The sequence below is a fragment of the Nerophis ophidion genome, linkage group LG15 (genome assembly GCF_033978795.1).
Source record: "Nerophis ophidion isolate RoL-2023_Sa linkage group LG15, RoL_Noph_v1.0, whole genome shotgun sequence".
NCBI lineage: Eukaryota > Metazoa > Chordata > Actinopteri > Syngnathiformes > Syngnathidae > Nerophis > Nerophis ophidion.
Genome location: NC_084625.1, coordinates 30,578,689 through 30,605,890, shown reverse-complemented (window position 1 = coordinate 30,605,890; position 27,202 = coordinate 30,578,689). Strand labels below are relative to the sequence as shown.

The 27,202-nt window shown below is 40.3% G+C and overlaps 1 protein-coding gene across 7 annotated transcripts in view; it reads left to right on the top strand.

Annotated features, from left to right (window-relative positions):
• The window catches only part of ctnnd2a (catenin (cadherin-associated protein), delta 2a), a 747,299-nt gene that overhangs the window by 695,003 nt on the left and 25,094 nt on the right, over positions 1-27,202 (top strand). For all 7 annotated transcript variants that reach the window (XM_061922003.1, XM_061922001.1, XM_061922002.1 and 4 more), the window contains exons 20-21: positions 1,592-1,841; positions 5,866-5,950. In XM_061922003.1, the coding sequence (XP_061777987.1) occupies positions 1,592-1,841; positions 5,866-5,950 (335 nt within the window). The remainder of the gene's footprint in view (positions 1-1,591; positions 1,842-5,865; positions 5,951-27,202) is intronic.

The following is a 27,202-nucleotide window of genomic DNA, read 5'->3' as shown; positions in this document are numbered from 1 at the left end:
ACCACTGTCACTAAATACAGTTTGTCGCTACATCTGTAAGTGCAAGTTAAAGTTCTACTATGCAAAGTGAAAGCCGTTCATCAACAACATCCAGAAACCTCGCCGGCTTCTCAGGGCCGAGGTCAACTAAGATGGACTGATGCAAAGTGGAAAATGGTTCTGTGGTTTGACGAGTCCACATTTCAAATTTTTTGGGGAAATATTCGACATCGTGTCATCCGGACCAAAGGGGAAGCGAGGCATCCAGACTGTTATCGACGTTCAAAAGCCAGCATCTGGGATGGTATGGGGGTGCATTAGTGCCCAAGGCATGGGTAACTTACACATTTGTGAAGGCACCATTAATGCTGAAAATTACATAAAGGTTTTAGAACAACATATGCTGCCATTTAAGCGGAGTCTTTTTCATGCATGCCCCCGCTTATTTCAACAAGACAATCCCAAGCCACATTCAGCATGTGTTACAACGGCGTGGCTTCGTAAAAAAAAGAGTGCGGCTACTTTCCTGGCCCGCCTGCAGTCCAGACCTGTCTGTCTCCAATCTAAAATGTGTGGTGCATTATGAAGCGTAAAATACGACAGCAGAGACCCCGGACTGTTGAACGACTGAAGTTCTATATAAAACAAGAATGGGAAAGAATTCCACTTTCAAAGCTTCAACAATTAGTTTCCTCAGTTCCCAAACGTTTGTTGAGTGTTGTTAAAAGAAAAGGTGATGTAACACAGTGGTGAACATGCCCTTTTCCAACTACTTTGGCAAGTGTTGCAGCCATGAAGTTCTAAGTAAATTATTATCTGCACAAAAAAAAATACAGTTTATGAGTTTGATCATCAAATATCTTGTCTTTGTAGTGCATTCAACTGAATACGGGTTAAAAAGGATTTGCAAATCAATGAATTCCGTTTATATTTACATCTAACACAATTTCCCAACTCATATGGAAATGGTGTTTGTATATATATATATATATATATATATATATATATATATATATATATATATATATATATATATATATATAGTATGTTTATATATATGTATATATACATATACATTTATAGCGTAAATGTAAAAAAAATCACAATTCCATAAAAGTTTCAAATTTGATGTAGGTAGATTCACGTGAACACAACATGAAAAGTGATCTCCACTAAGTTAATTGTTTGTTATTTTAACAAGTTGTCCTCCCACAAGTTGACATTTGTATTATTTTATTTTCTTTATGTCAATTTTTATCCAGTTTTGATTACCTTTCATTTAATATGCATTATTTTCATTACTCTTTTAACTTAATAATTCGTGTATTTAATATTTACAAATTGTACACATTTTATTGCATTGTAATATTAATTGTATTTATTTTATCATATACTCTTATTTTTAACTTCACATATATGTTTACTTTATTTGTACTCTATGTGGGTGGGTGTTTACTGTTTGAAATTGCAGGGGGACTGTTATTAAAAAATGTTTTTCAAAATAAAGCCCTTTGTGCTGCATTCCGTATGTATGAAAGATGCTCCATAAATAAAGTTTGATTTGATGAAAAATAAAACTAAACTAAAAACTCTTTATTCTTAATTTTTCCAGGTAAATACGCCATGAGAGATCTGATCCATCGGTTACCAGGCAGCAGCAGTAGCAGTAACAACAATGCCACCAGCAGTGCCACCCCTGCTACTACAGGCTCACCCAGCAAAGCCATGTCTGACGACACTGTCACCGCCATCTGCTGCGCGCTACATGAAGTAATCACCAAGAACATGGAGAACGCCAAAGCCCTGCGCGACGCCGGTGGTATCGAAAAACTGATCGGCATCGCCCGGAGTAAAGGAGACAAGTGAGTGTTGACTTAAACTCTTCATCAATATTAATGCGCTTCGATGCAAAGGTCACCCTGGTATTTGGTGTTTTTCAAAACCCTTGAGACCAACAGGAGCATGGTGTTTGACAAGATAAAAGAAAGCATGATTACACTTGATTAGCCTTTTGGTGATGACAGGCTAACAAAGTGACCCTGTGGTTTTGTTCTGCTCTTTCCTATTACTCAGACAGCACGCTGTTTCTTTAAACCTGTAGTATCAGTTGTGACCACACACACCATCATTCATAAACCATCACTATTGTCTTCAACCATTCATCCACAAACATAACCAATAAGGAAGATGCGTCAGTTCTTCCTTGCTACTATGGCAACCAGCAAGCCAGGGTGTTGCCATAGGTGACATCAAGCAGAGGTCAAACATTGAGTTATTGTTAAGGAAAGTGAAAGAGAGTCTATTCATGGAACTGTGCTGTAAGGCGTCATTACAGAGAAGGATGTGTCGCTGGCTGGAGGAAATGTGCAAATTTCTCTTCAGCGAGTGTCATCAGCTGCTAATAGTTCGCCTCTAAGAATGGTGCACTGAGAAAAATGCTCCTTATCCTATTTTAACGCCTCGCTTTCTCATACTTCAGTCACCCAAAAAAAAAAAAAAAAAAAAAAAAAAATATATATATATATATATATATATATATATATATATATATATACATACATACATTCATACATACATACATACATACATATATATATATATGTATATATATATATATATATATATATATATATATATATATATATATATATATATATATATATATGGTTCAATCCCGGCCTAAGGATCTTTCTGTGTGGAGTTTGCATGTCCTCCCCGTGAATTTGTGGGTTCCCTCCGGGTACTCCGGCTTCCTCCCTCTTCCAAAAACATGCACCAGGGGATAGGTTGATTGGCAACACTAAATGGTCCCTAGTGTGTGAATGTGAGTGTGAATGTTGTCTGTCTATCTGTGTTGGCCCTGCGATGAGGCGGCAACTTGTTTGGGTGTAGACCGCCTTCCGCCTGATTGTAGCTGAGATAACCACCAGCGCCCCCCGCGACCCCAAAGCGAATAAGTGGTAGGAAATGGATGAATGGATGGATATATATATATATATATATATATATATATATATATATATATATATATATATATATATATATATATATATATATATGTATAACCCTAACCCTAACCCTAACCCTAACCCTATATATATAAATATATATATATATATTAGGGGTGGGCAAATTAATGCGTTAATTACGCGTTAACTCATCAATCTATTAACGCCGACAATTATTTTATCGCACATTTGCGTATGTTGTTTACATGCTTTTATTTTGTTAACGCCTTTTCTTAACAAGATGGCATCTCCCGATTGTACTTCGGCGTCGAGGGGCTCTTGGTAAAGATGGAACATTTGGCAAAAATACCGGACAATTCTGCAAATTTCATGGCTGGCTTACAGCGTGGTCACTCTGGGATCACTTACGACCGCCAGACAATTCTGAATGTGGATAGATCGGGCCGTTTTGGACTGAATGACGCGTGCTTGCTAGACCGGCTAGCTAGCATGGGAATACTTTGCCGGCTACATCCAGCGGCCTGTGAAGTAGCGGAGTATATGTGTTGTCTGTCTATTTATGAATAATGCAGACGAGGAGTGTTGGCTGAGTTCTTAATGTTTGCTTTCAGAGCGTGCATATCACAACATACAAGATGCCGTCATGGCGACACAACCTCTACCGGGCTACCGCGCATGCTCGTCACTCCAGTTGCATGCGGGGTATGGTAGTTCTTTTTTTCCCTGGCTCATAACATCACAAATAGTACCATGTATATGCGTTCAGTTTATCAAAGCACCAAGCAAACAATCGGAAAATTCCCATCATATCAATTCCTAGATATGGTCATAAATATTTTAAGTGCACTACGCAGAATAAACACTACATTATTAATATTGCTACTACGGATAATTTGATACAAAATTCCCTAAAACAGCCCACTACCTATAATATAGGTTTTTTAAACATAAGACCCTGATAAAAAAAATGTTTCTGCTGTTACCTCAGAAATTGCCTGTTCAGATGTTATGATTGTGGCTCAGAGATTTGTATGTAGATTATATTTATTTTCCATAACAAACAGGATAACTTAAATACTCTGGCAGTGGAAATAAGCTTAAATGTTTGTATTTACATTTTTTGAGTTGATTTTCATAAAATATGCTATTTAACTGCTACTGTTTAACAAGGACTGATTTAAATTGTGTTTGCACAACAAATGTTTTGGCGCTTTTGTTCATGTGGGAGAATATTCCAATAAAGGTGCACTACACACTACTTTTGAATTCATTATTGGGCTTTGCGTATACAATGCAGTTAAACGCGATTAATCAGAGAAATAGTGCGATTAACTTCGATTAAAATTTTTAATCGTTGCCCAGCCCTAATATATATATATATATATATATATATATATATATATATATATATATATATATATATATATATAGATACAATTTAAGAAACCATTTAACATTGAATGCACATATAACAGATATGTTATATGTAAATATATACATAATGTATGTGCACATATAAATATACATGTATATTTATGTGCGTGCGTGTGTGTATGGACATATATATATATATATATATATATATGTATATGTGTGTGTGTGTGCGTGCATATACATATATATATATATATATATATATATATATGTATATGTCCATGTATATCTATGTATATATGAATACATGTATATATGTATATCTATATATATGTACATGTATGTATGTATATATATGTATGTATATACACATAACTGTATATGTATACGGATATATGTATACGGATATATGTATATGTCTACATATATATGTATTTTTATATATGTAAATGCTTATGTATACATGTATATGTACTGTATATATATATACATATATATATATATATGAGATGTATTTATGCATAGATGTATGTATGCATAGATGTATATGTATATATAACACAATTTCCCTACTCATATGGAAATGGGGTTTGTACATTTAACTAAAATGTTCTTTTATTTGTGCTTGACAAAAGAAAAGTAGTGAGAATATCTCCATGTTAAGAAACTCGGCTTCGGCTCTGCCATGATGTCTTGTTAGTAAACACAGACATGCCCCCCGGGCCCCCCACACACTCACACAGCGCACTGTGCGCCTCTTCCTTTTGACACAGGAACATTCAGGAGGACGAAACTGCAGCAATAAAACACTCAGATCTTCTCAGTTTCTGGCCGATACTATATGAAAAATAACGTACAATAACGCAGTAACACATCATGTAGTAATGGTAACTGAGTTACTGAATATAAAAAATAACGCATTAGGCTACTAGTTACCACTAAAAATAACGGCATTACAGTAACGTGTTACTGGTGTTCAAGCACCCTAAAACACTTGATGTTTGATGAAATTGGGCTGAAGAGTGTCAAGATGCACACCACCTGAAGAGGGATATTTAGGGACTTCTTAAAGTTAAAGTTATAGTAGCAACGATTATTGTCACACACACACACACTAGTTGTGATGAAATTTGTCCTCAGCATTTGACCCATCCCCTTGTTCACCCCCTGGGAGGTGAGAGGAGCAGTGAGCAGCAGCGGTGGTCGAGCCTGGGAATCATTTTTGGGGATTTAACCCCAATTCCAACCCTTGATGCTGAGTGCCAAGCAGGGAGGTAATGGGTCAAATTTTTGTAGTCTTTGGTTTGACTCGGACGGGTTTGAACTCATGACCTACCGATCTCTGGGCGGACACTCTCACCGAAAGGCCAATGGGCAGGTGGCTAAACTCTGATGGGAGCCCATCTTCAGCGGAAAAGAGCAAAGACCCTCTTGGGCATGAAAATGCATTGACCTCCATTTCTTAGCAAGGAAGTCAGAATAACATTTCATATCAGAAGGAATGGTGAAGTGGAGATGTAACTTATTCTCTGTCTCCTCTCAGACACTCGGCCAAGGTGGTGAAGGCGGCCTCTCAGGTTCTCAGCAGCATGTGGCAATACAGAGACCTGCGCTCCCTCTACAAGAAGGTAAGAATATGCCACCAATGCTGCATTATTGCATCCTTCATTTATATTCTCATGCACACATTAATCAGCCAGTGCAGCGATTTTTTTTAAGACAGCAGGACCTTGGCTTTCATTTTAATGTGATTTGGTTTTAGGCAAAAATGTCCTGGCTTTAGTACGATAAAACACACGTTGGTGACTTTTTATAATGGACTACGGCTGCAAAATAACCCAGACTTGCACCAACGTTTTAGCATACAATACCAGTTTAGTCAAAGTCAACAAGAAGAGCCTAAAGCAGGGGTCTCAAACTCAATTTACCTGGGGGCCACTGGATGCAGAGTCTGGGTGAGGCTGGGCCGCAAGAAAAGATTCCTTAAAAAAAAATGTTGCATACTCCTCAGCATGTCTAGTTTCAAATTGTATCCATTGTGCACCGCAACTTTCTCTGTGCAAATAAGACACGTCGGGTGCCCCTGTGCTCAACAAAAGAAATATTGCATCTCCCACGGCGGATAATAGCCAGGAAAGTACCGGGATAGCGAGTGCAAAAGTGTTATCCGGCGTCATATAGAAATATACGTAGCAATGCAAATTAAACAATAAAAAAAAAAAAATAACGGTTTGTATTGTTCCAGGTTATCAGGGACTTTATTACTGACGGACAGGTGTCGCAGTGTGACTGCAGCCAGGCACGTAAGAAAACCCTTGTCTCCATGGCGACCTTTCTGTCGCTTTCACTCATTTTCCGCTTTTCCACTAACGCAGAGGTAGGCAACCCAGAACGTTGAAAGAGCCATTTTGGAGGCAAATAACAAATATAATCTGTGTTTGGAGCCAACCAATATGGGGGTGGTGCTACCCGTGGAGTTTACAGCTACGGCAGCACAAGTCGCCCAGAGTGGGCGACTAACGTGTCACACGTCCGATTCGCCCAGCGATTCTCTGTCGGAGTATCAGAACTGGGGTCCAGTGCACCACAGTTTTGTACTGTCACTCGGTCCTTCGACGGAGTGCTTCGGAAGCTATCGGACCGCTGGTCTCCTCGGCCTGGACCGTTTACAGCTGCGTCCGGGGAGGGAGCGAGAGAGGGACACACACTGTGACAGAGTAAGAGAGAGAGAGAGAGAGTGAGAGAGAGAGAGAGAGAGAGAGAGAGAGAGCAGGTGGCCGAGCGAGTGAGGAAGAGTGTGTGCGGGTCTAGTGGAAAAGCGGCAAAGCATTTCTCTGCTTGCATCACGCAAGTGACGTCAATGTTCAGCCCTCGAGAGCCACATACCACACCGTTATTGGTAGATACCTTCAGCTCTGCACACAACGCTGTCCAGAGCCATTCATATAAAACTCGGCCCGCGAGAATATCCTACAGTTCTGCAAGTCAGCCAGCTGCTGGGGTAGTGACATTGAGTGTCAGCGTGTCTGTGATTTCGTTTTTATTTTATTTTATTTGAATTAATTTTTCACGGTGGCAGAGGGGTTAGTGCGTCTGCCTCACAATACGAAGGTCCTGCAGTCTTGGGTTCAAATCCAGGCTCGGGATCTTTCTGTGTGGAGTTTGCATGTTCTCCCCGTGAATGCGTGGGTTCCCTCCGGGTACTCCGGCTTCCTCCCACCTCCAAAGACATGCACCTGGGGATAGGTTGATTGGCAACACTAAATGGTCCCTAGTGTGTGAATGTGAGTGTGAATGTTGTCTGTCTATCTGTGTTGGCCCTGCGATGAGGTGGCGACTTGTCCAGGGTGTACCCCGCCTTCCGCCCGATTGTAGCTGAGATAGGCGCCAGCGCCCCCCGCGACCCCAAAAGGGAATAAGCGGTAGAAAATGGATGGATGGATGGATGAATTAATTTTTTTTATTTCACTCAGAGGGAGGAGCCGCCAGGGCAGTCGCTGGATGTTCCCTCTCCATCATTCGGGTCCCTGCAGGTGGGGCGGGTGGCTAACATGGCCCAGTGCTGGGCGGCCAGGGGCGATCCCCTCATGCTCTTTTTTGGGAGTTGGGCTCGTAGGGGCCCGGTTGCTGGTGGGGTGGGGGCCGTCTTTCTATCCGGCTTTTGGGAGTCTCTGGGCCCTTTGGGGCAGGGCGTCCAATCTTTCTGACTGGGAGGAGCGTGGTCTTTCGCTGGCTTGTGGGCTGGCTGTCCCCTGCTTTCCCCGTGCCTTGTCCTCTTCTGGGCAAGTCTGTCTATGGCCTGCCGTAGGCCTGGCGCTGGGGTTCCTGTCGCTGGTCATTGTTTCCCAAGGGGAAACTAGGTAAAACAGGGAACACTGACTAAGATTAACCTATTGTTACTATAACAATCTACAAGGTTAATACAGTTTGCTTTTCTTTCTTCTCCTCCCTGTATCTGCTTTCTTTTGTAATTCAAGTTTGTCTGAGTTGCTGGACAGGACAAAAAAAAACAAACAAACAAAAAACTATCTTGCTGTTTCTGCTAGCTGTCAGTCCAACCAATAAGCAAAAACAGTGTGTGTGTGTGTGTGTGTGTTTGTGTGTGTGTGTGTGTGTGTGTGTGTGTGTGTGTGTGTGTGTGTGTGTGTGTGTGTGTGTGTGTGTGTGTGTGTGTGTGTGTGTGTGTGTGTGCGCTTATCTGAGCTGAGGGTTGTGTACACATTGCTGTCAGTCAGTCATAACCAGGACCAAAGTAAAGATGAATGGCTTCTCTGTTTGACCCCAACATTAAAGAGAGAAAAATCTATAACTCTTTGCTTTTTGTGTTTCCAGCCTATTATGTGTGGGCTCTTTTTTTATCACGCGCACAAAAGCTGACTTCTCTGTGCACATTGAGACTGAATGTCAGTAATGATGTTGGCTACCAGGAAACTTGTTTTCCGTTAATACAGCTTCTATTTGTTCATCACACAGGTAAGATATTTAACACAATGGAGGAGGAATGTGTGTGAGTGCAACAACAGACATGAAAGCACGTTTTCTCCACCTCCACTTCTGGTTATTGCAAATGAAAAATACCCGCACACACTTACACCTTGATTTGAAATAATGAAAGTTGTGTTGCTTTCATTTGTCGTTGATCAATGTGCAGTTATTTTCCGCAAAGTTTGCCTGCTGCGGTTCAGTGTTCTGAATATGTACCTCGCTCATTCCAGGAAGGTGTCCTTTACCAATACACAGCTAATCTACATTTCATTAGGCACACCAATACGGCAAAACAAGACGATAATACTTCTCATGATTCGCACAACAAGACTGTATTAAAAGAATCATTGCCGATTTTCAATAATAACCCCAAGGTTTGTTTTCTTCTCAACATAATCCATTTTAGTCCAACCTTCAATTTGTTCCAATTTGGAATTCAATCTAATAATTGGAGTAAAGTGGCACCACTGTTTCTGTTCTTAATTATTAGTAAAGATATATATGTTTTACATTTTAACACATTGGTAAGATTGTAAAAAAAAAAAAGTTCCGGTGCTAAAAATGCCCGAACCGCTACGATATAAATGCAAAATATGCACATTTTTGTTTCAAAAATAAACAAAATAATGCATCTTTATTTTTATGGAATTTTGTAACATTCAAATTAAAGTTAAAAAGTTTGCGTTGAAGTACCAATGATTGTCACACACACACACTAGGTGTGCTGAGATTATCCTCTGCATTTGATCCATCACCCTCACCCCCTGGGAGGTGAGGGGAGCAGTGAGCAGCAGCGGTGGCCGCGCCTGGGAATCATTTTTTAATTTAACCCCCAATTCCAACCCTTGATGCTGAGTGCCAAGCAGGGAGGTAATGGGCCCCTTTTTTATAGTCTTAGATATTACTCGGCCGGGGTTTGAACTCATGACCTACCGATCTCATGACGGACACTCTAACCACGAGGCCACTAAGCAGCAAAATTTAACAAAATACTAATTGATATACTTCAATTATATAAATTAACCAGTGATATAGTTAGTCTCTGGGACCCACAGAAAAATTGTATTTCTTTCTATTTCTTTTATAATTATTATCCTTACAAATTTGTGTTCAACTCCTTTGATGGTGCTATGGTATGGTACTGTTAGAATTAACATGTATGTTAATTTATGTTCAAAATGTATTTGAAATAAACAAACACAATCCCCAATTTTCCGCTTTTTTCCCCTTCTTATTTCTTACTGCTTCTTTTCAGATTTTAATGTGTCAGGGACGCGCACGCTTACAAACATCGCATTCGGGCAGAAGGCGTACACCCCGGACAAGTCGCCACCTCATTACAGGGCCAAAACAGATAGACAGACAACATTTAGTGTTGCCAATCAACCTATCCCCAGGTGCATGTCTTTGGAGGTGGGAGGAAGCCGGAGTACCCGGAGGGAACCCACGCAGTCATGGGTAGAACATGAAAACTCCACACAGAAACATCCCGAGCCCGGGAGTGAATCCAGGACTACTCCGGACCCTCGTATTGTGAGGCATATGCACTAACCCCTGTCCGACTAATTTGTTAAAAAATAAGAAAATCTAAAATTAACTGTCACAATTTTTGTAGCAATACAAAACACAGCGAACATGAAAAACAACTTACTTGAGTATGTTGCTCAAAATTCAGGGTTTTGTGAATGCAATCTTGCTCGCCATACTCATGCATACTGAGGCATCATGAGGAAGTGCATACTGTGCCACTGCAAAAAGTCATTGTTCAAAAATAAGAAAAAAAAAATTAAAAAATGAGGCGTATTTTACTTGAACTAAGCAAACTTATCTGCCAATAGAACAAGAAAATTTGGCCTGTCAAGACTTTCCAAAACTAGTAAAATTAGCTCACCTCAATGAACCCAAAAATACCTTCAAATAAGTATATACTCACTAATAATAAGTGCACTTTTCTTGGTAGAAAAAACAAATGAGACCTGTTTGCTCAAAATGTTGAAAAATAATCTTAAATGAAGTAAATGCCAGGCCCATTATATTGAGTTTTTTTTTCATGCTTGAAGTAAGAAATTATTACTTCTTAGTGTTGATGACACAGCTTTGCATCAGTTGATATTCTAGTTTCAAGCATGTTTTGCTCAATATAGGTCATCAAATCTCAGCAACAAGCTGTAATATCTTACTGAGATCATTTAGGACCAAAACCCTTAAAACAAGTAAAACACTCTAGCATAAAATCTGTTTAGTGAGAAGAATTATCTTATCAGACAGAAAGTAAGCAAATATCACCCTTATTTGAGATATTTCTTCTTACTTAGATTTCAGCTTTTGCAGTGTACACACAGTAAAAAGTCAGTGTATAAAAACAAGAAAAAAAAAATACAATAATGAGGGGTATTTTACTTGAACTAAGCAAACTTATCTGCCAATAAAACAAGAAAATTTGGCTTGTCAACACTTTCCAAAACTAGTAAAATTAGCTCACCTCAATGAACCCAAAAATACCTTCAAATAAGTATATTCTCACTAATAGCAAGTGCACTTTTCTTGGTAGAATAAAAAATTAGACCTTTTTGCTCAATATGTTGAAAAATATGTCTAAATGAAGTAAATGCTGGTGCCATTATCTTGACATAGTGATATGCGTTTTTTTTTCATGCTTGAAGCAAGAAACTATTACTTTAAAAAATGAGTTTTATACTTGTGAGTGTTGATGACACAGCTTTGCAACTGTTGATATTCTAGTTTCAAGCATGTTTTACTCAATATTGGTCATCAAATCTCAGCATAAAGCTGTAATGTCTTACTTAGATAATTTAGGACCAAAACCCTTAAAACAAGTAACACACTCTAACATAAAATCTGCTTAGTGAGAAGAATTATCTTATGGACAGAAAGTAAGCAAATATCGCCCGTATTTGAGATATTTAATCTTACTTGGATTTCACTTTTTTCAGTGTTGTGTTGTTGTGGTTACAGGCTAACCTAGCACTGCGGGGCTAAAGACGTTATGAGGCCTGTCGATGGCATGTTGAATTTGGTAATACATTTTAAAAAGCATTTTAGATTCTATGTACATTTGTGCTTCTGTCGTGGCGCTACATGACTTACAAGACAAAATCACCTCCATACACTTGCTGCAGGTAGCGGCGTCTGTGTTTATTCAGAACCAAAATAAGGCACTGATGTTTCTTTTTTCGGTCAGGTTACTACCGTTTACGTTGGCACAGGTGCCATTAGGGAAACAGGTGTCAGTGCTCATCCCTAATCGTTAAATTGTTCTTATTCCCACTAGAAATAATGTAAATCAATTTAATCAGTAACCGACACCCAAAAATATTAACACAAAACACATTTTGGATTGTTTTGCAGTTGTAGCCAATTAAAAACGGCAGGAAGACTTAAGTCACAAAAATGTGGGATTCTTTTTTTGGGCACTTAATTGATGCGCAAGCAACTGGACTAGCTTGCTACGCGTCGCGAAAACATTTGTGCTAAAACTATTTTTACTGGTAACTGTTTATTAACAGTAAAACATATAATCATCATCATGGGGTATCAGACATGTTTGCAGTCATCGATGATCATGGCTCTCCAGTCCTCTTTGTCGTCCGCTCTATGTATGAGTTCTACATTATTGATATTTCCGATAACATTTCTTAGGTTGTGGATATATATTGCTCATTGTCGACCTAGCGCTTTCTTTCCTACTAGTTTTCCTGTTAACATCAGATTTTCTAAGCTGTCTTTTCTAATTAGATGTTCGAGGAATTTCAACTGCCTATTTTGAATCGTTGCAACTAGAGATCTTCTTGTTTTAGACTTCGCCAATACCTCTTCATTACTTTGCTTTTCAGACCATGACATGCAGAGTATTTTTCAGAAGAACTAAATTTCAGTTGCCTCTAATTTTCTCAGTTGTTGATTGTTTAAAGTCTGGCATTCACAGCAGGTCAAACCATACATACGTTTTGAGGATTCAGGTTTGGACACAAAGACACAAGTTTGGTGTCAATTGAGATGTTTCTATTTTTAAATTTAAGACTCATTTTGTTGAAGCTGTCCTTTGACATGACAAGCCTTTAGTTTATTTATTTTTCACACCTATCATCACATCAGATGATACTGTGACACCAAGGTATTTGAATTGATCCACTTGTTGTATTTTCTTGTTGGTGCATGTGATGTTACATGCAGGTAAATGTGATTTCTTGGAAACTGTCATGAGGTTTTGTTGAGGTTTAGAGCCAGTCCGTTTGCTTCACTGTGGGCTCCTACTGTGTTCAGGATGTTCTGTAGTTTTTCTTCAGTCTGCCTCTGCCACAGTGTCATCTGCATATATGAGATTGTTAACATTAATTCCTCCAATTTTAATACCATCTGGATGATTGATGTTGCGTAAGATCATTTCACTGTAGATGTTAAACAGATCAGGAGATAGTACACAACCTTGTGGAACACCCCTGTGAATAACTTGGAATTGACTGCATTCACCATCTATTTGGCCCGCTGCTTCTTGTTCCCAGTACAGATTTCTGATAATCCTCAGGTATTTCCCATCAATATCCAGCTCATTAAAGATTTTTAAAAGGCTGTTATGTTTTACTTTATCGAATGCTTTGGAATAGTCTATAAAACACAGGTATATATCCGTTTGCACTTCGATTGATCTCACCATTACCATACGAAGTGTAAATATAGCATTTTTGGTGCCCTGGTCTGGGAGAAATCCGAATTGCGTGGCCGAAAGCTCTTGATGTGTCTTATAGGCTTCTTTTGCCATCAGTAGTCTCAGAAGAATTGTGGTGGTATGACTTATAAGGCTTAGCAATTTATATTGATTACAGTCTGTGACTCCTGGTTTCTTTGGCAGAGTAATAAAAATATATTTTTTTCATATCTGTTGGAATTTTCCCGTTGTCGTAAATGATGTTAAACTGTTTTGTCAGCTCTGATGTTCCAATTTCTCTGAGGGCTTCTGAGATAGGCGCCAGCGCCCCCCGTGATCCCAAAAGGGAATACGCGGTAGAAGATGGATGGATAGAAGATGGGCTTCTATAACTTCAATTGGTATAGAAGATCTAGAAAATGTATAATATTACTCACAATAAACCAGCTATAACTTTTGCAAGTAGTTTTTTCTCATGTCTTACTGGTTTTGGAAAACTCACTGGTTTTCAACATATCGACGTGTGTGCATGTTTAATGCCAAAAAAGACTCTGGATGGGTATTTCGAAAGTTTTACATGTACCGACCAGAGTTCATCAGTACTGCTGCTGCCTGATTTTTACGGAAACTTTGTTGGACAGAAGCATCCCAGATGCAGCTACTGAACTAGCCGGCTTCACCGCCCACAGAGCCGACAGAACCGCAAACTCCGGTAAGAAGATTGGCGGAGGATTGTGTGTCTATATAAACATCAACTGGTGCACACAGACTGTGAGGGAGGACGAACTGTGCAACACAGATGTAGAGTTTATGTTGCTAAAATGCAGACCATTCTATCTCCCTAGGGAGTTTGTTGCTGTTTACATCTGTGCGGTGTATATTCCCCCAGATGCTAATGCGAAGCTTGCGCTACCACACGTACATGACAGCATTATCAATTGCCTTGTCACACACCCCGACAGCGCTCTCATTGCAGTGGGTGATTTCAATCATGCAGACCTAAAGTGTATTTCATAAATACCATCGGATTGTTATACGTGCAACCAGGGGAGAAAAAATGCTGGATTAAGTGTATACAAACATCGCAAATGCATACAGAGGCCATGCATATCCTCATCCAGACATGTCAGACCACATTTCTCTTCTGTTGCCGTATGTTACAAACCCAAAATCAGAACTTCTGGAATTACCAACAAAACTATAAGAACATGGCCAGAAGATGCTATCCATCAGCTCCAAGATTGTTTTCATCACACTCTTTGGGACATATTTTAGCATGAGTCTCTGGACGAATACACCTCAACTGTGCTGAACTATATTACCTTCTGCAAAGATTGTGTTCCATCATTCAAAACAATCCGTGTGTTACCACATAAAAAACTCTGGATGACACACAAAGTGACACAGTTACTCAAAGAGGGGGACATGATATTTAGATCAGGCGATCCAAATACCTACCGTTGAGCCAGGACTGCTTTAAGGAAGGGGATCTATTCTGCCAAATTGGACCATTATAATAAACTCCAGGATTGCTTAAATAACTCAGATCCGAGGCAGGTGTGGGAAGGTGTCAAAGCAATTACAAACTTTAAAAAAACAACTTTTTCCTCAGTGAAAAGCAGCGCGATCTAAGCTGAGGAATTAATAATTTTTATGTCCGCTTTGACAAGGAAAATACAGACTCAGCACTGCCACCCCTCTGCTCCGACGACACGGCCACAGTCCTCAGCCCGTATGAAGTAAGACTCACCTTGTGTAACATCAACCCAAGGAAAGCAGCTGGACCTGATGACGTTCTGGGCCGTGTGCTTAAGCACTGCGCGGACAAACTGACGGATGTATATGTTTCCATTTGTATTCTGTCACTGTTTACATCCTGGGTCCCTGCCTGTTTTAAATCCGCTACAATAATTTCCATCCCCAAAAAGGCCAACATCTAAATGACTACAGACCTTTAGCACTCACCTCCATACCTGCCAAATGCATGGAGAGACTGATATTGAAACATATTAAAAAGGGAATACCACCATCTCTTGACCCATATCAGTTCGCATACAAGGAGAACTGATCGACCGAAGACACCATCGCTATTGTACTCCATAGACTCTTGGAACATCTTGAACTTAAGGACACTTATGCAAGACTGCTCTTTGTCGGTAAAGCTGCTCAAGTTTGCGGACGACACTACTTTCATTGGGCTCATCTCGGATGACGACGAGTATGCCAACAGGAGAGCGGTAGACCGGCTGGCGTCCTGGTACAGCCTCAACAACCTGGAGCTGAACACCCAGATAACAGTGGAGATGATCATGGACTTGAAGAAAGACACATCCCTACCATCCCCCTCTCACCCTGATTGACTCTCCCACCCTCGTCTCCATTGTGGACTCCATTTGTTTCCTGGGCACCATCATCACCCAGGACCTCAAGTGGGAGCCGACCATCAGCTCCCACATCAAGAAGGCCCAGCAGAGGATGTACTTCCTGCGGCAGCTGAAAAAACAGAAAGTGCCGACTGAGATGCTGGTGCAGTTCTACTCAGCAATCATCGAGTCTATTCTCACCTCGTCCATCACCGTGTGGTTCCCCAGCGCCACAGTCCAGGACAAGCATCGACTGCATCGCATGGTACATGCTGCTGAGAAGGTGATTGGCTGCAATATCCCACCCCTCCAGGACCTGTTTTCCTCCAGGATCAGGAGGCGTGTGGGTTGGATCACAGCTGACTCTTCTCACCCTGGACACAAAATATTTTCCCCTCTCCCCTCAGGCAGGAGACTACGGTCCATCCAGACCCACACCTCCCGCCACCTGAACAGTTTTTTCCCCTCGGCCATCAGACTCGTGAACAATACCAAGATCTGATAGCTCAGTTACAGCTCATGTTATTCTATTCTGTTATATGTCTTTTATGTTGCACGATTGCGCCAGGTAAAATTCCTAGTTTGTGAACCCGTTCTCAAACAATGGCAATAAAACTTTTCTGATTCTGATTCTGTCGATTTCAGCTAAGCATTTAACTCAATAAGGGCAAACAGACTCAGATCTACGCTTCACAACCGTGGTCTGAACAGCTTCCTCTGCAACTGGATTTCGGACTTTTTAACGAATCCCACACAGTATTTGAAAATAGCTGAGCACATTTCTGCCACGCTCACCATCAACACCGGTGCGCCACAAGGTTGTGTGCAAAGCCCTGTGCTCTTCACCCCCTTCACACATGACTGCATAGCCTCTTCAGCATCCAATCTCACTGTCAAATATGCCGACGACACCACGGTGCTTGGGCTCGTCAGCAACAATGATGAGACAGCATACAGTGCAGAGGTCCAACAGCTGGCTTCATGGTGTGCTAACAACAGCTTGGTTATTAACACTAACAAGGCCAAAGAACTAATTGTAGACTTCCGCAGGAAAGGGCAGAAAAAACACCCTCCTACTTTTAATTAATAACAATCTCGAGAAAGGGTCAAACAATTCAAATTTTTAGGGGTGACCATAACAGAAGATCTATGCTGGGACATTAATACTGCTTCTACAGTCGGAAAGGCCCGACAACGTCTTTTTTTTTTTTAAAGGAAACTAAAATGCGCAAACATTCCGCAGAAATCAATGGTAAACTTATGGCTTTTTAGTGTGTTTTGCTAGCTGCACTAAAGCGAACCAACAGGCCCTCCATTGAGTGGTAAAAACGGCGGGGAAAATTACAAGGACGATACTCCCAGAGATGAGTGCCATGTACACAGCTCGCTGCTTAAAGCGAGTACGCAACATCCTGAAGGACAGATACCACCCAGCACATGGCCCTTTTTCAACCTGGTACCCTCTGGAAGGAGGTATAGATCAATTCGCGCCAGGGTCACCAGAATGTCTCACAGTCTGTATCCCCAGGTTGTGAGACTGCTAAAAGAACAGCCTGCCCCTTTGCTGCCCCGGACCATCTTATTACCTACACCGCCTCAATAATTATACTCTGGACATTGCATTGCTGCAACATCAACGCAACACCCATCAGACATCTGACTGTTCCCACCCCTACCTCCCTCTGTTCGCGATCTTCTTGACAATGCTAAACTTTAAACTATGGTCAACCTGCACATCAATGCAGTTCATATGCTGCAAGACAAAGCTCAAACAAAATCTCGTTGACATGTATGACTTAAGTGTTATTATAACAATGACAATAAAGGAATTGATTGATTGATTGATTGATTGATTGGTTGATTGATTGATTGATTGATTATTGATTGATTGATTATTGATTGGTTGATTGATTGATTGATTGATTGATTGGTTGGTTGATTGATTGATTGATTGATTGATTGATTGATTGATTGATTGATTGATTGATTGATTGATTGATTGATTGATTGATTGATTGATTAATACTATTGGGGTTACCTTTGTTGCATGAGACGTCATGTCCGGTCGCAGACTTGCACCAAATCAAGCACTTGGCCAGGAAATAAGCAGTCAAGAAATTTGAACGCACTCTAGGTAATATTCCAATTTACCATGCCAACAAAGGAAGACAAATAAGCTCAAAAGTACAGTAAGGCTCCACGTTTCTTAATACACTAGCTTAATGCTAATATACATTGGGTTTTCCATAGACATGCCACCGATTACCCTTAGCGTTTTTACATGGCAATTTCAACACCTCCAAATTTGGTAATGATAACGACAACAAAGATGCTCGTTACAGTCAAATAGCTGGTGTTTAATAAATATGGTACTTCCAGTTTAAAAATCACTTTGGGGGGCTGAGCAAAAGAAAAGACTGCCACACTCAATTTAATGACAAATACCATTTCCTGGCTAAGAAAACACACCATATTCAATACACTACTGCCATCTAATGTGTTGGAATTGCAACTGCATGCAAAATCTACTCTTATAATGCAGTACAGTACAATACTTGCAAATGAGACATGGATGTCTAAGAAAACAAGATGATAACTGGACAGCACAGATTAGTGTTAATAGTTCAATACATTTTTTTAAACAATTATCATGTATTGCTCATGAACACATACAAAAGTACCAACAATGTGTACCTTATCAATTCAAATGTGAAAGGTAGGAATAATAAACTTTGTTTCTTCCGACTCCTTGTCAGAAATGTTAAACAGTGCTAGTGTAAAACATCACCGATTCAAATCTGTACTACTCAGCTGGTCAAGTAGTCTTTGAAGTCATTTTACAATACTTGGATTCCTTAACCCCCAATTCGTGTTGAAGCTTATTTTGTTCGCTTCCAAATTGCTTTTAGGAGCAGATTTAAGTAACAGTTTACTGTTCACTTTCTCCATTGGACCTGGTAACAATAAAATGCAGACTTCTGTTCCCAAATCCAAAATTGGACTTTATCATATGAGTGCAGAAGCTCGCATTCATTCCTTGCATGCACACACCAGGTCATGGATGTTTGCTGCAGCCAACAATCCCGTTAGCCTACACTCCAATCCAGACATGGATTAGCATACCATTTAGTCGCAGGGGAGATGCAGCAAAGGAGGATGAAGAGGAGTTGGGAATCGAGTTTAGGTGTCAAAATAAAGGAAAGTGCTGGGTCATTAATGAGTCAACTTTTGAAGTTTCTCCTAATGAGCATTTGTTTTGCAAAATGTCCTCAAGAGGACTTAAGTGTATGTTTTGTGTATGTTTATCAGGCGTAAAGACAAAGAAGCATTAATTACTCCCAAACAGCGACGGCAGGGGAGCAGTGGATGTCAGTTGTTTGAGGGCCCATAAATAAACAGATACCGCATGAAAATAGCGATGACTTGGAAGATCAGTGGTGCAACACTCATTAATAAACCAAAGCCAAAATCTGTTTCCAGCAACACTGGCGCTCGCCTTTTAAGATGAATCATGTATTAAACTCTCCAGAGTGCTTTCAAACTACGCTTTTTACCCCAAGTTGTTTGGATTCTCTGGCTGGATGTGGCCTCATTTTGGTCGCGACACCATCTCTGGGGGACGTGACGTGTCTACAACAAATGTCCAGTATTACCAAGTCAGCAAAAAAAACAAGGTTACAACAACCTCTAGATTGGAGCATCAGGAGTGAACAATCCCACACGCGCACTAAACTAAAAGCGGAATTTCACTCTGCATTTTACTCCTCGCCTCACTCCTTGATAAAATATTAAGCTCGGGCATTTCATCACACGTTTTCTCTATCTCGCTGTCACACACATGCACACAAATAAACTGCAAAACGTACACATATCCCCCACCAAAAAATTAAAAAAAATAGACATGACAGAAAGTTCAGGGTCAGACAGATACTCCGCCTGCATGGCAAGTGTGGCAGATTTACAGTAGGTCCAAGCTTGTGTAATTGAGCGTGTGGGTGTGTGTTTGTGTGATATGACAGGTCACTGTGTGTGAAGCTCAGTACGTTCCTGCAAAGACTGCTATAGCGTACAGTTCTTATACATTATATCAGCAGTGGGACCCACAACTCCCATTCATTGCGTCTGAATGCATCACAGTTGTGTATTCCCATGGGAGTACAATGTGATTGTCATCAGATTAGAGATCTCTGTTAGCTTGGCATCCTCATTGGTAGAGAAAACGTCAACAGGAGGATGAAAACATGGATATAGAATAACAAAGTGTCAGAATCAGAAATACTTGATTAATCCCCAAGGGGGAATTAAGATTTTAAACACAATCATATTCAAGAGCAGACAAACATTAGATACAAACCCCGTTTCCATATGAGTTGGGAAATTGTGTTAGATGTAAATATAAACGGAATACAATGATTTGCAAATCATTTTCAACCCATATTTAGTTGAATATGCTACAAAGACAACATATTTGATGTTCAAACTGATAAACATTTTTTTTTTTGCAAATAAGCATTAACTTTAGAATTTGATGCTAGCAACACGTGACAAAGAAGTTTGGAACGGTGGCAATAAATACTAATTAAGTTGAGGAATGCTCATCAAACACTTATTTGGAACATCCCACAGGTGTGCAGGCTAATTGGGAACAGTTGGGTGCCATGATTGGGTATAAAAACAGCTTCCATGAAATGCTAAGTAATTCACGAACAAGGATGGGGCGAGGGTCACCAATTTGTAAACAAATTGTCGAACAGTTTTAGAACAACATTTCTCAATGAGCTATTGCAAGGAATTTAAGGATTTTACCATCTACGATCTATAAAATCATCAAAAGGTTCAGAGAATCTGGAGAAATCACTGCACGTCAGCGATGATGTTACAGACCTTTGATCCCTCAGGCGGTACTGCGTAAAAAAAATGACATTAGTGTGTAAAGGATATCACCACATGGGCTCAGGAACACTTCATAAAACCACTGTCAGTAACTAGAGTTGGTCGCTACATCTGTAAGTGCAAGTTAAAACTCTACTATGCAAAGCAAAATTCATTTATCAACAACACCCAGGAACGCAGCTGGCTTCTCTGGGCCAGAGCTCATCTAAGATGGACTGATGAAAAGTGGAATGGTGTTTTGTGGTCTGACGAGTCCACATTTCAAATTATATTTGGAAACTTTGGACGTGGTGTCCTCCGGAACAAAGAAGAAAATAACCATCCGGATTGTTATAGGCGCAAAGTTCAAAAGCCAGCATCTGTGATGGTATGGAGGTGTATTAGTGCCCAAGGCATGGGTAACTTACACATCTGTGAAGGCACCATTAATGCTGAATGGTCCATACAGGTTTTGGAGCAACATATGTTGTCATCCAAGCAACGTTATCATGGATGCCCCTTCTTATTTCAGCAAAACAATGCCAAGCCACGTGTTACAACAGCGTGGCTTCGTAGTAAAAGAGTGCGGGTACTTTCCTGGCCCGCCTGCAGTCCAGACATGTCTCCCATCGAAAATGTGTGCCGCATTATGAAGGGTAAAATACGACAACAGGACCCCGGACTGTTGAACAATTTAAGCTGTACATCAAGCAAGAATGGTAAAGAATTCCACTTTCAAAGCTTCAACAATTATTTTCCTCAGTTCCCAAACGTTTATTGAGTGTTGTTAAAAGAAAATGTTATGTAACACAGTGGTGAACATGCCCTTTCCCAACTACTTTGGCACGTGTTGCAGCCATGAAATTGTAAGTTTATTATTATTTAAAAAAGTAAATAAAGTTTATGAGTTTGAACATCAAATATGTTGTCTTTGTAGTACATTCAACTGAATATGGGTTGAAAATGTCCAGACTGAGGCCAAGGGGAAAAAACTCATAGCCATAGCACACATAAGCATGTGTGTAAGAGGGAAACATCAAAGAACACAAAGGCCAGTAAAGCCATTAAAGAGGAACATTATCACAATTTCAAAAGGGTTAAAAACAATAAAAATCAGTTCCCAGTGGCTTGTTGTATTTTTTGAAGTTTTTTTCAAAATTTTACCAGTCCCGGAATATCCCTAAATAAAGCTTTAAAGTGCCTTATTTTCACTATCTTCGAAACCACTATCCATTTCCCTATGACGTCATACAGTGCTGCCAATACAAACAACATGGTGGTTACCACAGCAAGATATAGCGACATTAGCTCGGATTCAGACTCGGATTTCAGCGGTTTGAGCGATTAAACAGATTACGCATGTATTGAAACAGATGGTCGGAGTATGGAGGCAGATAGCGAAAACGAAATTGAAGAAGAAACTGAAGCTATTGAGCGAATAGCTATTGACGCAGAGGTGGCAAAACAATACAAAAAAATGTTTTAAAGTGCTTTGTGGTTTGTGGACTTGGAGAAGGCATTCGACCGTGTCCCTCGGGAAGTCCTGTGGATAGTGCTCAGAGAGTATGGGGTATCGCTCCCTGTACGATCAGTGCCAGAGCTTGGTCCGCATTGCCGGCAGTAAGTCGAACACATTTCCAGTGAGGGTTGGACTCCGCCAAGGCTGTCCTTTGTCACCGATTCTGTTCATAACTTTTATGGACAGAATTTCTAGGCGCAGTCAAGGCGTTGAGGGGTTCCGGTTTGGTGACCGCAGGATTAGGTCTCTGCTTTTTGCAGATGATGTGGTCATGATGGCTTCATTTGACCGGGATCTTCAGCTCTCACTGGATCGGTTCGCAGCTGAGTGTGAAGCGACCGGAATGAGAATCAGCAACTCCAAGTCCGAGTCCATGGTTCTCGCCCGGAAAAGGGTGGAATGCCATCTCCGGGTTGGGGAGGAGACCCTGCCCCATGTGGAGGAGTTCAAGTACCTAGGAGTCTTGTTCACAAGTGGGGGAAGAGTGGATCGTGAGATCGACAGGCGGATCGGTGCGGCGTCTTCAGTAATGCAGACGTTATACCGATCCGTTGTGGTGAAGAAGGAGCTGAGCCGGAAGGCAAAGCTCTCAATTTACCGGTCGATCTACGTTCCCATCCCCACCTATGGTCATGAGCTTTGGGTCATGACCGAAAGGATAAGATGACGGGTACAAGCGGCCGAAATGAGTTTCCTCCGCCGTGCGGCGGGGCTCTCCCTTAGAGATAGGGTGAGAAGCTCTGCCATCCGGGAGGAACTCAAAGTAAAGCCGCAGCTCCTTCACATCGAGAGGAGCCAGATGAGGTGGTTCGGGCATCTGGTCAGGATGCCACCCGAACGCCTCCCTAGGGAGGTGTTTAGGGCACGTCCAACCGGTAGGAGGCCACGGGGAAGACCCAGGACACGTTGGGAAGACTATGTCTCCCGGCTGGCCTGGGAACGCCTCGGGATCCCCCGGGAAGAGCTAGACGAAGTGGCTGGGGAAAGGGAAGTCTGGGTTTTCCTGCTTAGGCTGTTGCCCCCGCGACCCGACCTCGGATAAGCGGAAGAAGATGGATGGATGTTTTAAAGTGCAATACATGTTCATAACATGGTCACTGCCTAGTTTGTCTTGTTATACTTTTATTTTTACTGTTATATTTTTATTCTTATTGTTGCTTTTTCTTTTTATTATTGTTGTTATATTTTCTATTTCATTTCCATTTCTACACCCATTATTTACTTTTTACTTTATAAATGTGTTCTTAGTTCTGTACACTGCTGCTGGAATTTAAATTCTCCTGTGGGGAACTCTCCTGAAGAAACCAATAAAGTACTATCCATCTATCTATCCATCTATCTATCTATCATCTATCTATCTATCTATCTATCTATCTATCTATCTATCTATCTATCTATCTATCTATCTATCTATCTATCTATCTATCTATCTATCTATCTATCTATCTATCTATCTAACCTAAGGCAGTTGTGTCCCCCGCCCTAACCAAACCTCAAAATCCAACTCCCAAACCTCAATCCCCTCCGGCCCTGGAAATATCCATCCATCCATTTTCTACCGCTTATTTCCTTTGGGGTCGCTGATGCCTACAGTTTTAAAAAAAAAAATCATGATTTTACTTTACAGGGAAGCAACCATGCAAAAATATCATCCATTTAAAAAATCTAATTTCCCTCATCTCCTTTGCAGCAAGCGCATGCTCGTCTGGTCGTCTGTAACAGAGGCTATTCAACTTCAAGAATAGTGCTAGCGGCCCAGGAGAGTGCTTGTTCTCTCAGTTCAGTAGTCAGGACTGAGGTTCGCACCCCGCTCGGAGCAGTAGGAAAAAACAACGCAGCCGAGAAAGAGAGAGAGGACACAATTGCTACACGAAACTGAGGTGTCTGTTATTGACAGCTATGAACATCCATTATTGTAATCCGCCGCCAAAATCGGGGGCCCTTGGGCTTCGGGCCAGGTAAGCCCATGCATTAAGGCGGCCATGGGCGCGCGTTTGAGCACAGACTCTGTTTGTGCGCATTCATTGTCAACAGGATGATGAAAACATGGACATAGAATGACAAAGTAGCTGATTCCGTTTTGAGACAACTTTTACATATGGTGTTAAAACAGTGACAAAATCAGAGCCCGCAAAAACAACTCTGCCCGCTCAATGACGATGTTTGTAAGAGCACAGACTCTGTCCGTAGGCTCAGTCTGCACGCATGGGGACTCTCCATGTGCGCACACATACTCTGTTTGCACACATGCACACTCTGCAAAGGCGCTGTGTTTGCACTATGAACTATGATTAGTATGGGGTCAATGTCGGTATCGGCCAGCTCTCAAAGCTCCACTGTCAGTGTCATATTGGAAGTGGAAAAGTGTAGTAACATTTACCCCGTTACATCTACTTGAGTAACTTTTGGGATAAATTGTACTTCTAAGAGTAGTTCTTATGCAACATACTTTTACTTTTACTTGAGTATATTTATAGAGAAGAAACGCTACTTTTACTCCGCTCCATTTATCTACATTCAGCTCGCTACTCGCTACTTTTTTTTAATCAATCTGTTAATCTTTGTTTTGGTTTGTCAGACAGACCTTCAAAGTAGGATCTGCGCATGCCTGCGTTCCACCAATCACATGCAGTCACTGGTGACGTTGGACCAATCAAACAGAGCCAGGCGGTCACGTGACCGTCACACGTAGAACCCGACTTAAACAAGTTGTAAAACTTACTGGGAAATTACCATTTAGTGGTCAACTGTACGGAATATGTACTGTACTGTGAAATCTACTAATAAAAGTTTCATTCAATAAATCAAAAGTGTAAAGGAAATAAGACACTTTTTATTTCAACCGTACTTCCCGTCCAAAGCCTAAAGACTGATCGCACAGTTCCTGTCTTCACAATAAAAGTGTCGCTCCATCGCGCCTGCGCTAACAAAATAAGAGTCTCCGAAAGCCATCGCAAACAAGCTAGCAAGTTATGGAGTTTGCCGCCAATGTATTTCTTGTAAAGTGTATAAAAACTGGACAAATAAGAAGCCAAAAACCAACCACTTTCATGTGGTATTAGACAGAAAGGAGGAACTTTTTTTCTCCTCCATTTGAAAACGTGGACGTTATCATCACTACTGATTCCATTCAATGCAAGTCATCAGAATCAGGTAATACAGCAACTTATATTCTTGTCTTCATGAAAGATAGGAATCTATATGTTAAACATGCATGTGTATTCATTAAAACACCTTTAACATGTCAACAAAACTGGCAAAATAAATAAATATAAATTATATACTGTATATATAAATGTATGTATATATGATATATATATATATGATATGTGTGTGTATGTATATGATACGTGTGTGTATGTATATGTATATATGAGGTAGATCACCTCGACTTTGTCATTTATTAAGTAATTGATTAACATTGAAAAACTTATTGGGGTGTTACCATTTAGTGGTCAATTGTACAGAATATGTACTGTACTGTGCAATCTACTAATACAAGTTTCAATTAATCAATCAATCAATGAATGCCTACTGAGCCAATGGTGCTCTTAAGTTATTGTGGCTCAATGACCCTTATTTTGTTTTATTTTAATGTATTATTATTTAATATATTATTGTTTTAGTTGCTTAATAGATATTCCTGGCTCTGAATTTCATCATTGCTATTTTCATGTTTTTGTGCATTATTTGTTGCCGTAATCATTAAAAAATCAGGTTACTCATCAGTTACTCAGTACTTCAGTAGTTTTTTCACAACATACTTTTTACTTTTACTCAAGTATATATTTGGGTGACTACTCCTTACTTTTACTTAAGTAATACATCTCTAAAGTAACAGTACTTGAGTACAATTTCTGGTTACTCTACCCACCTCTGATCAGCATACCCCTATAGTACAGTATATGTATTATAAGTATAGTATATGTACAAGTAGTTACATCTACAAAACAAAAAAACAGTGAAGTTGGCACGTTGTGTAATGCGTAAATAAAAACGGAATACAATGATTTGCAAATCCTTTTCCACAGATATTCAATTGAATAGGCTCCAAGGACAACATATTTAATGTTCAAACTGAGAAACTTAATTTTGTTTGCAAATAATCATTAACTTAGAATGTAATGGCAGTAACACATTGCAGAAAAGTTGGCAAAAGTGCATTTTTACCACTGTGTTACATGGCCTTTCTTTTGAACAACACTCAATAAACACCATTTCCAAAAACAATTTGAAATGTGGACTCATCAGACCACAGAACACAGTTCCACCTTGCATCAGTCCATCTTAGATGAGCTCATCTGCGGTCCTCTCCAAGGTTTCTCATAGTCATCACTGTCACTGTCACCGACGTCCCACTGGGTTGAGTTTTTCCTTGCCCTTATGTGGACTCTGCACCGAGGATGTCGTTGTGGTTTGTGCAGCCCTTCGAGACAATTGTGATTTAGGGCTATATAAATAAACATTCATTGATTGATTGATTGATTTATTTATTGATTGATTGATTGATTTATTGATTGATTGATTGATTGATTGATTGATTGATTGATTGATTGATTGATTGATTCATTGATTGATTCATTGATTGATTGATCGATTGATTAGATAGCAAAACGTAACATCAAAAAAAAGCTTCTAAAATATTTTTTCATCATTTTTTTAAGTTGCTCGAGTAGATTCGGAACACTACTTAGTTCAAATAACCCAATATATATTCTGCTCAATAATCAATCTTTATTCATTCTAATAAACTATTTCCTGTGTTGCTTTCTGCGCTTTTTGATGCCCTCGCGGCTTGCTCAATGACCCGATGAAGAATCCACATCCCCGGGTGGCAAATTGCTCCCATCGCTCACTAACCACATGCATTCATTATTCAATATTTGGCGACCGTATTCATTTGCGCAACATGACACTTTGACAATGTCCAAATGGCGGGGCGGTGGCGACGTGTACCATCAGGAGGTTAAACATG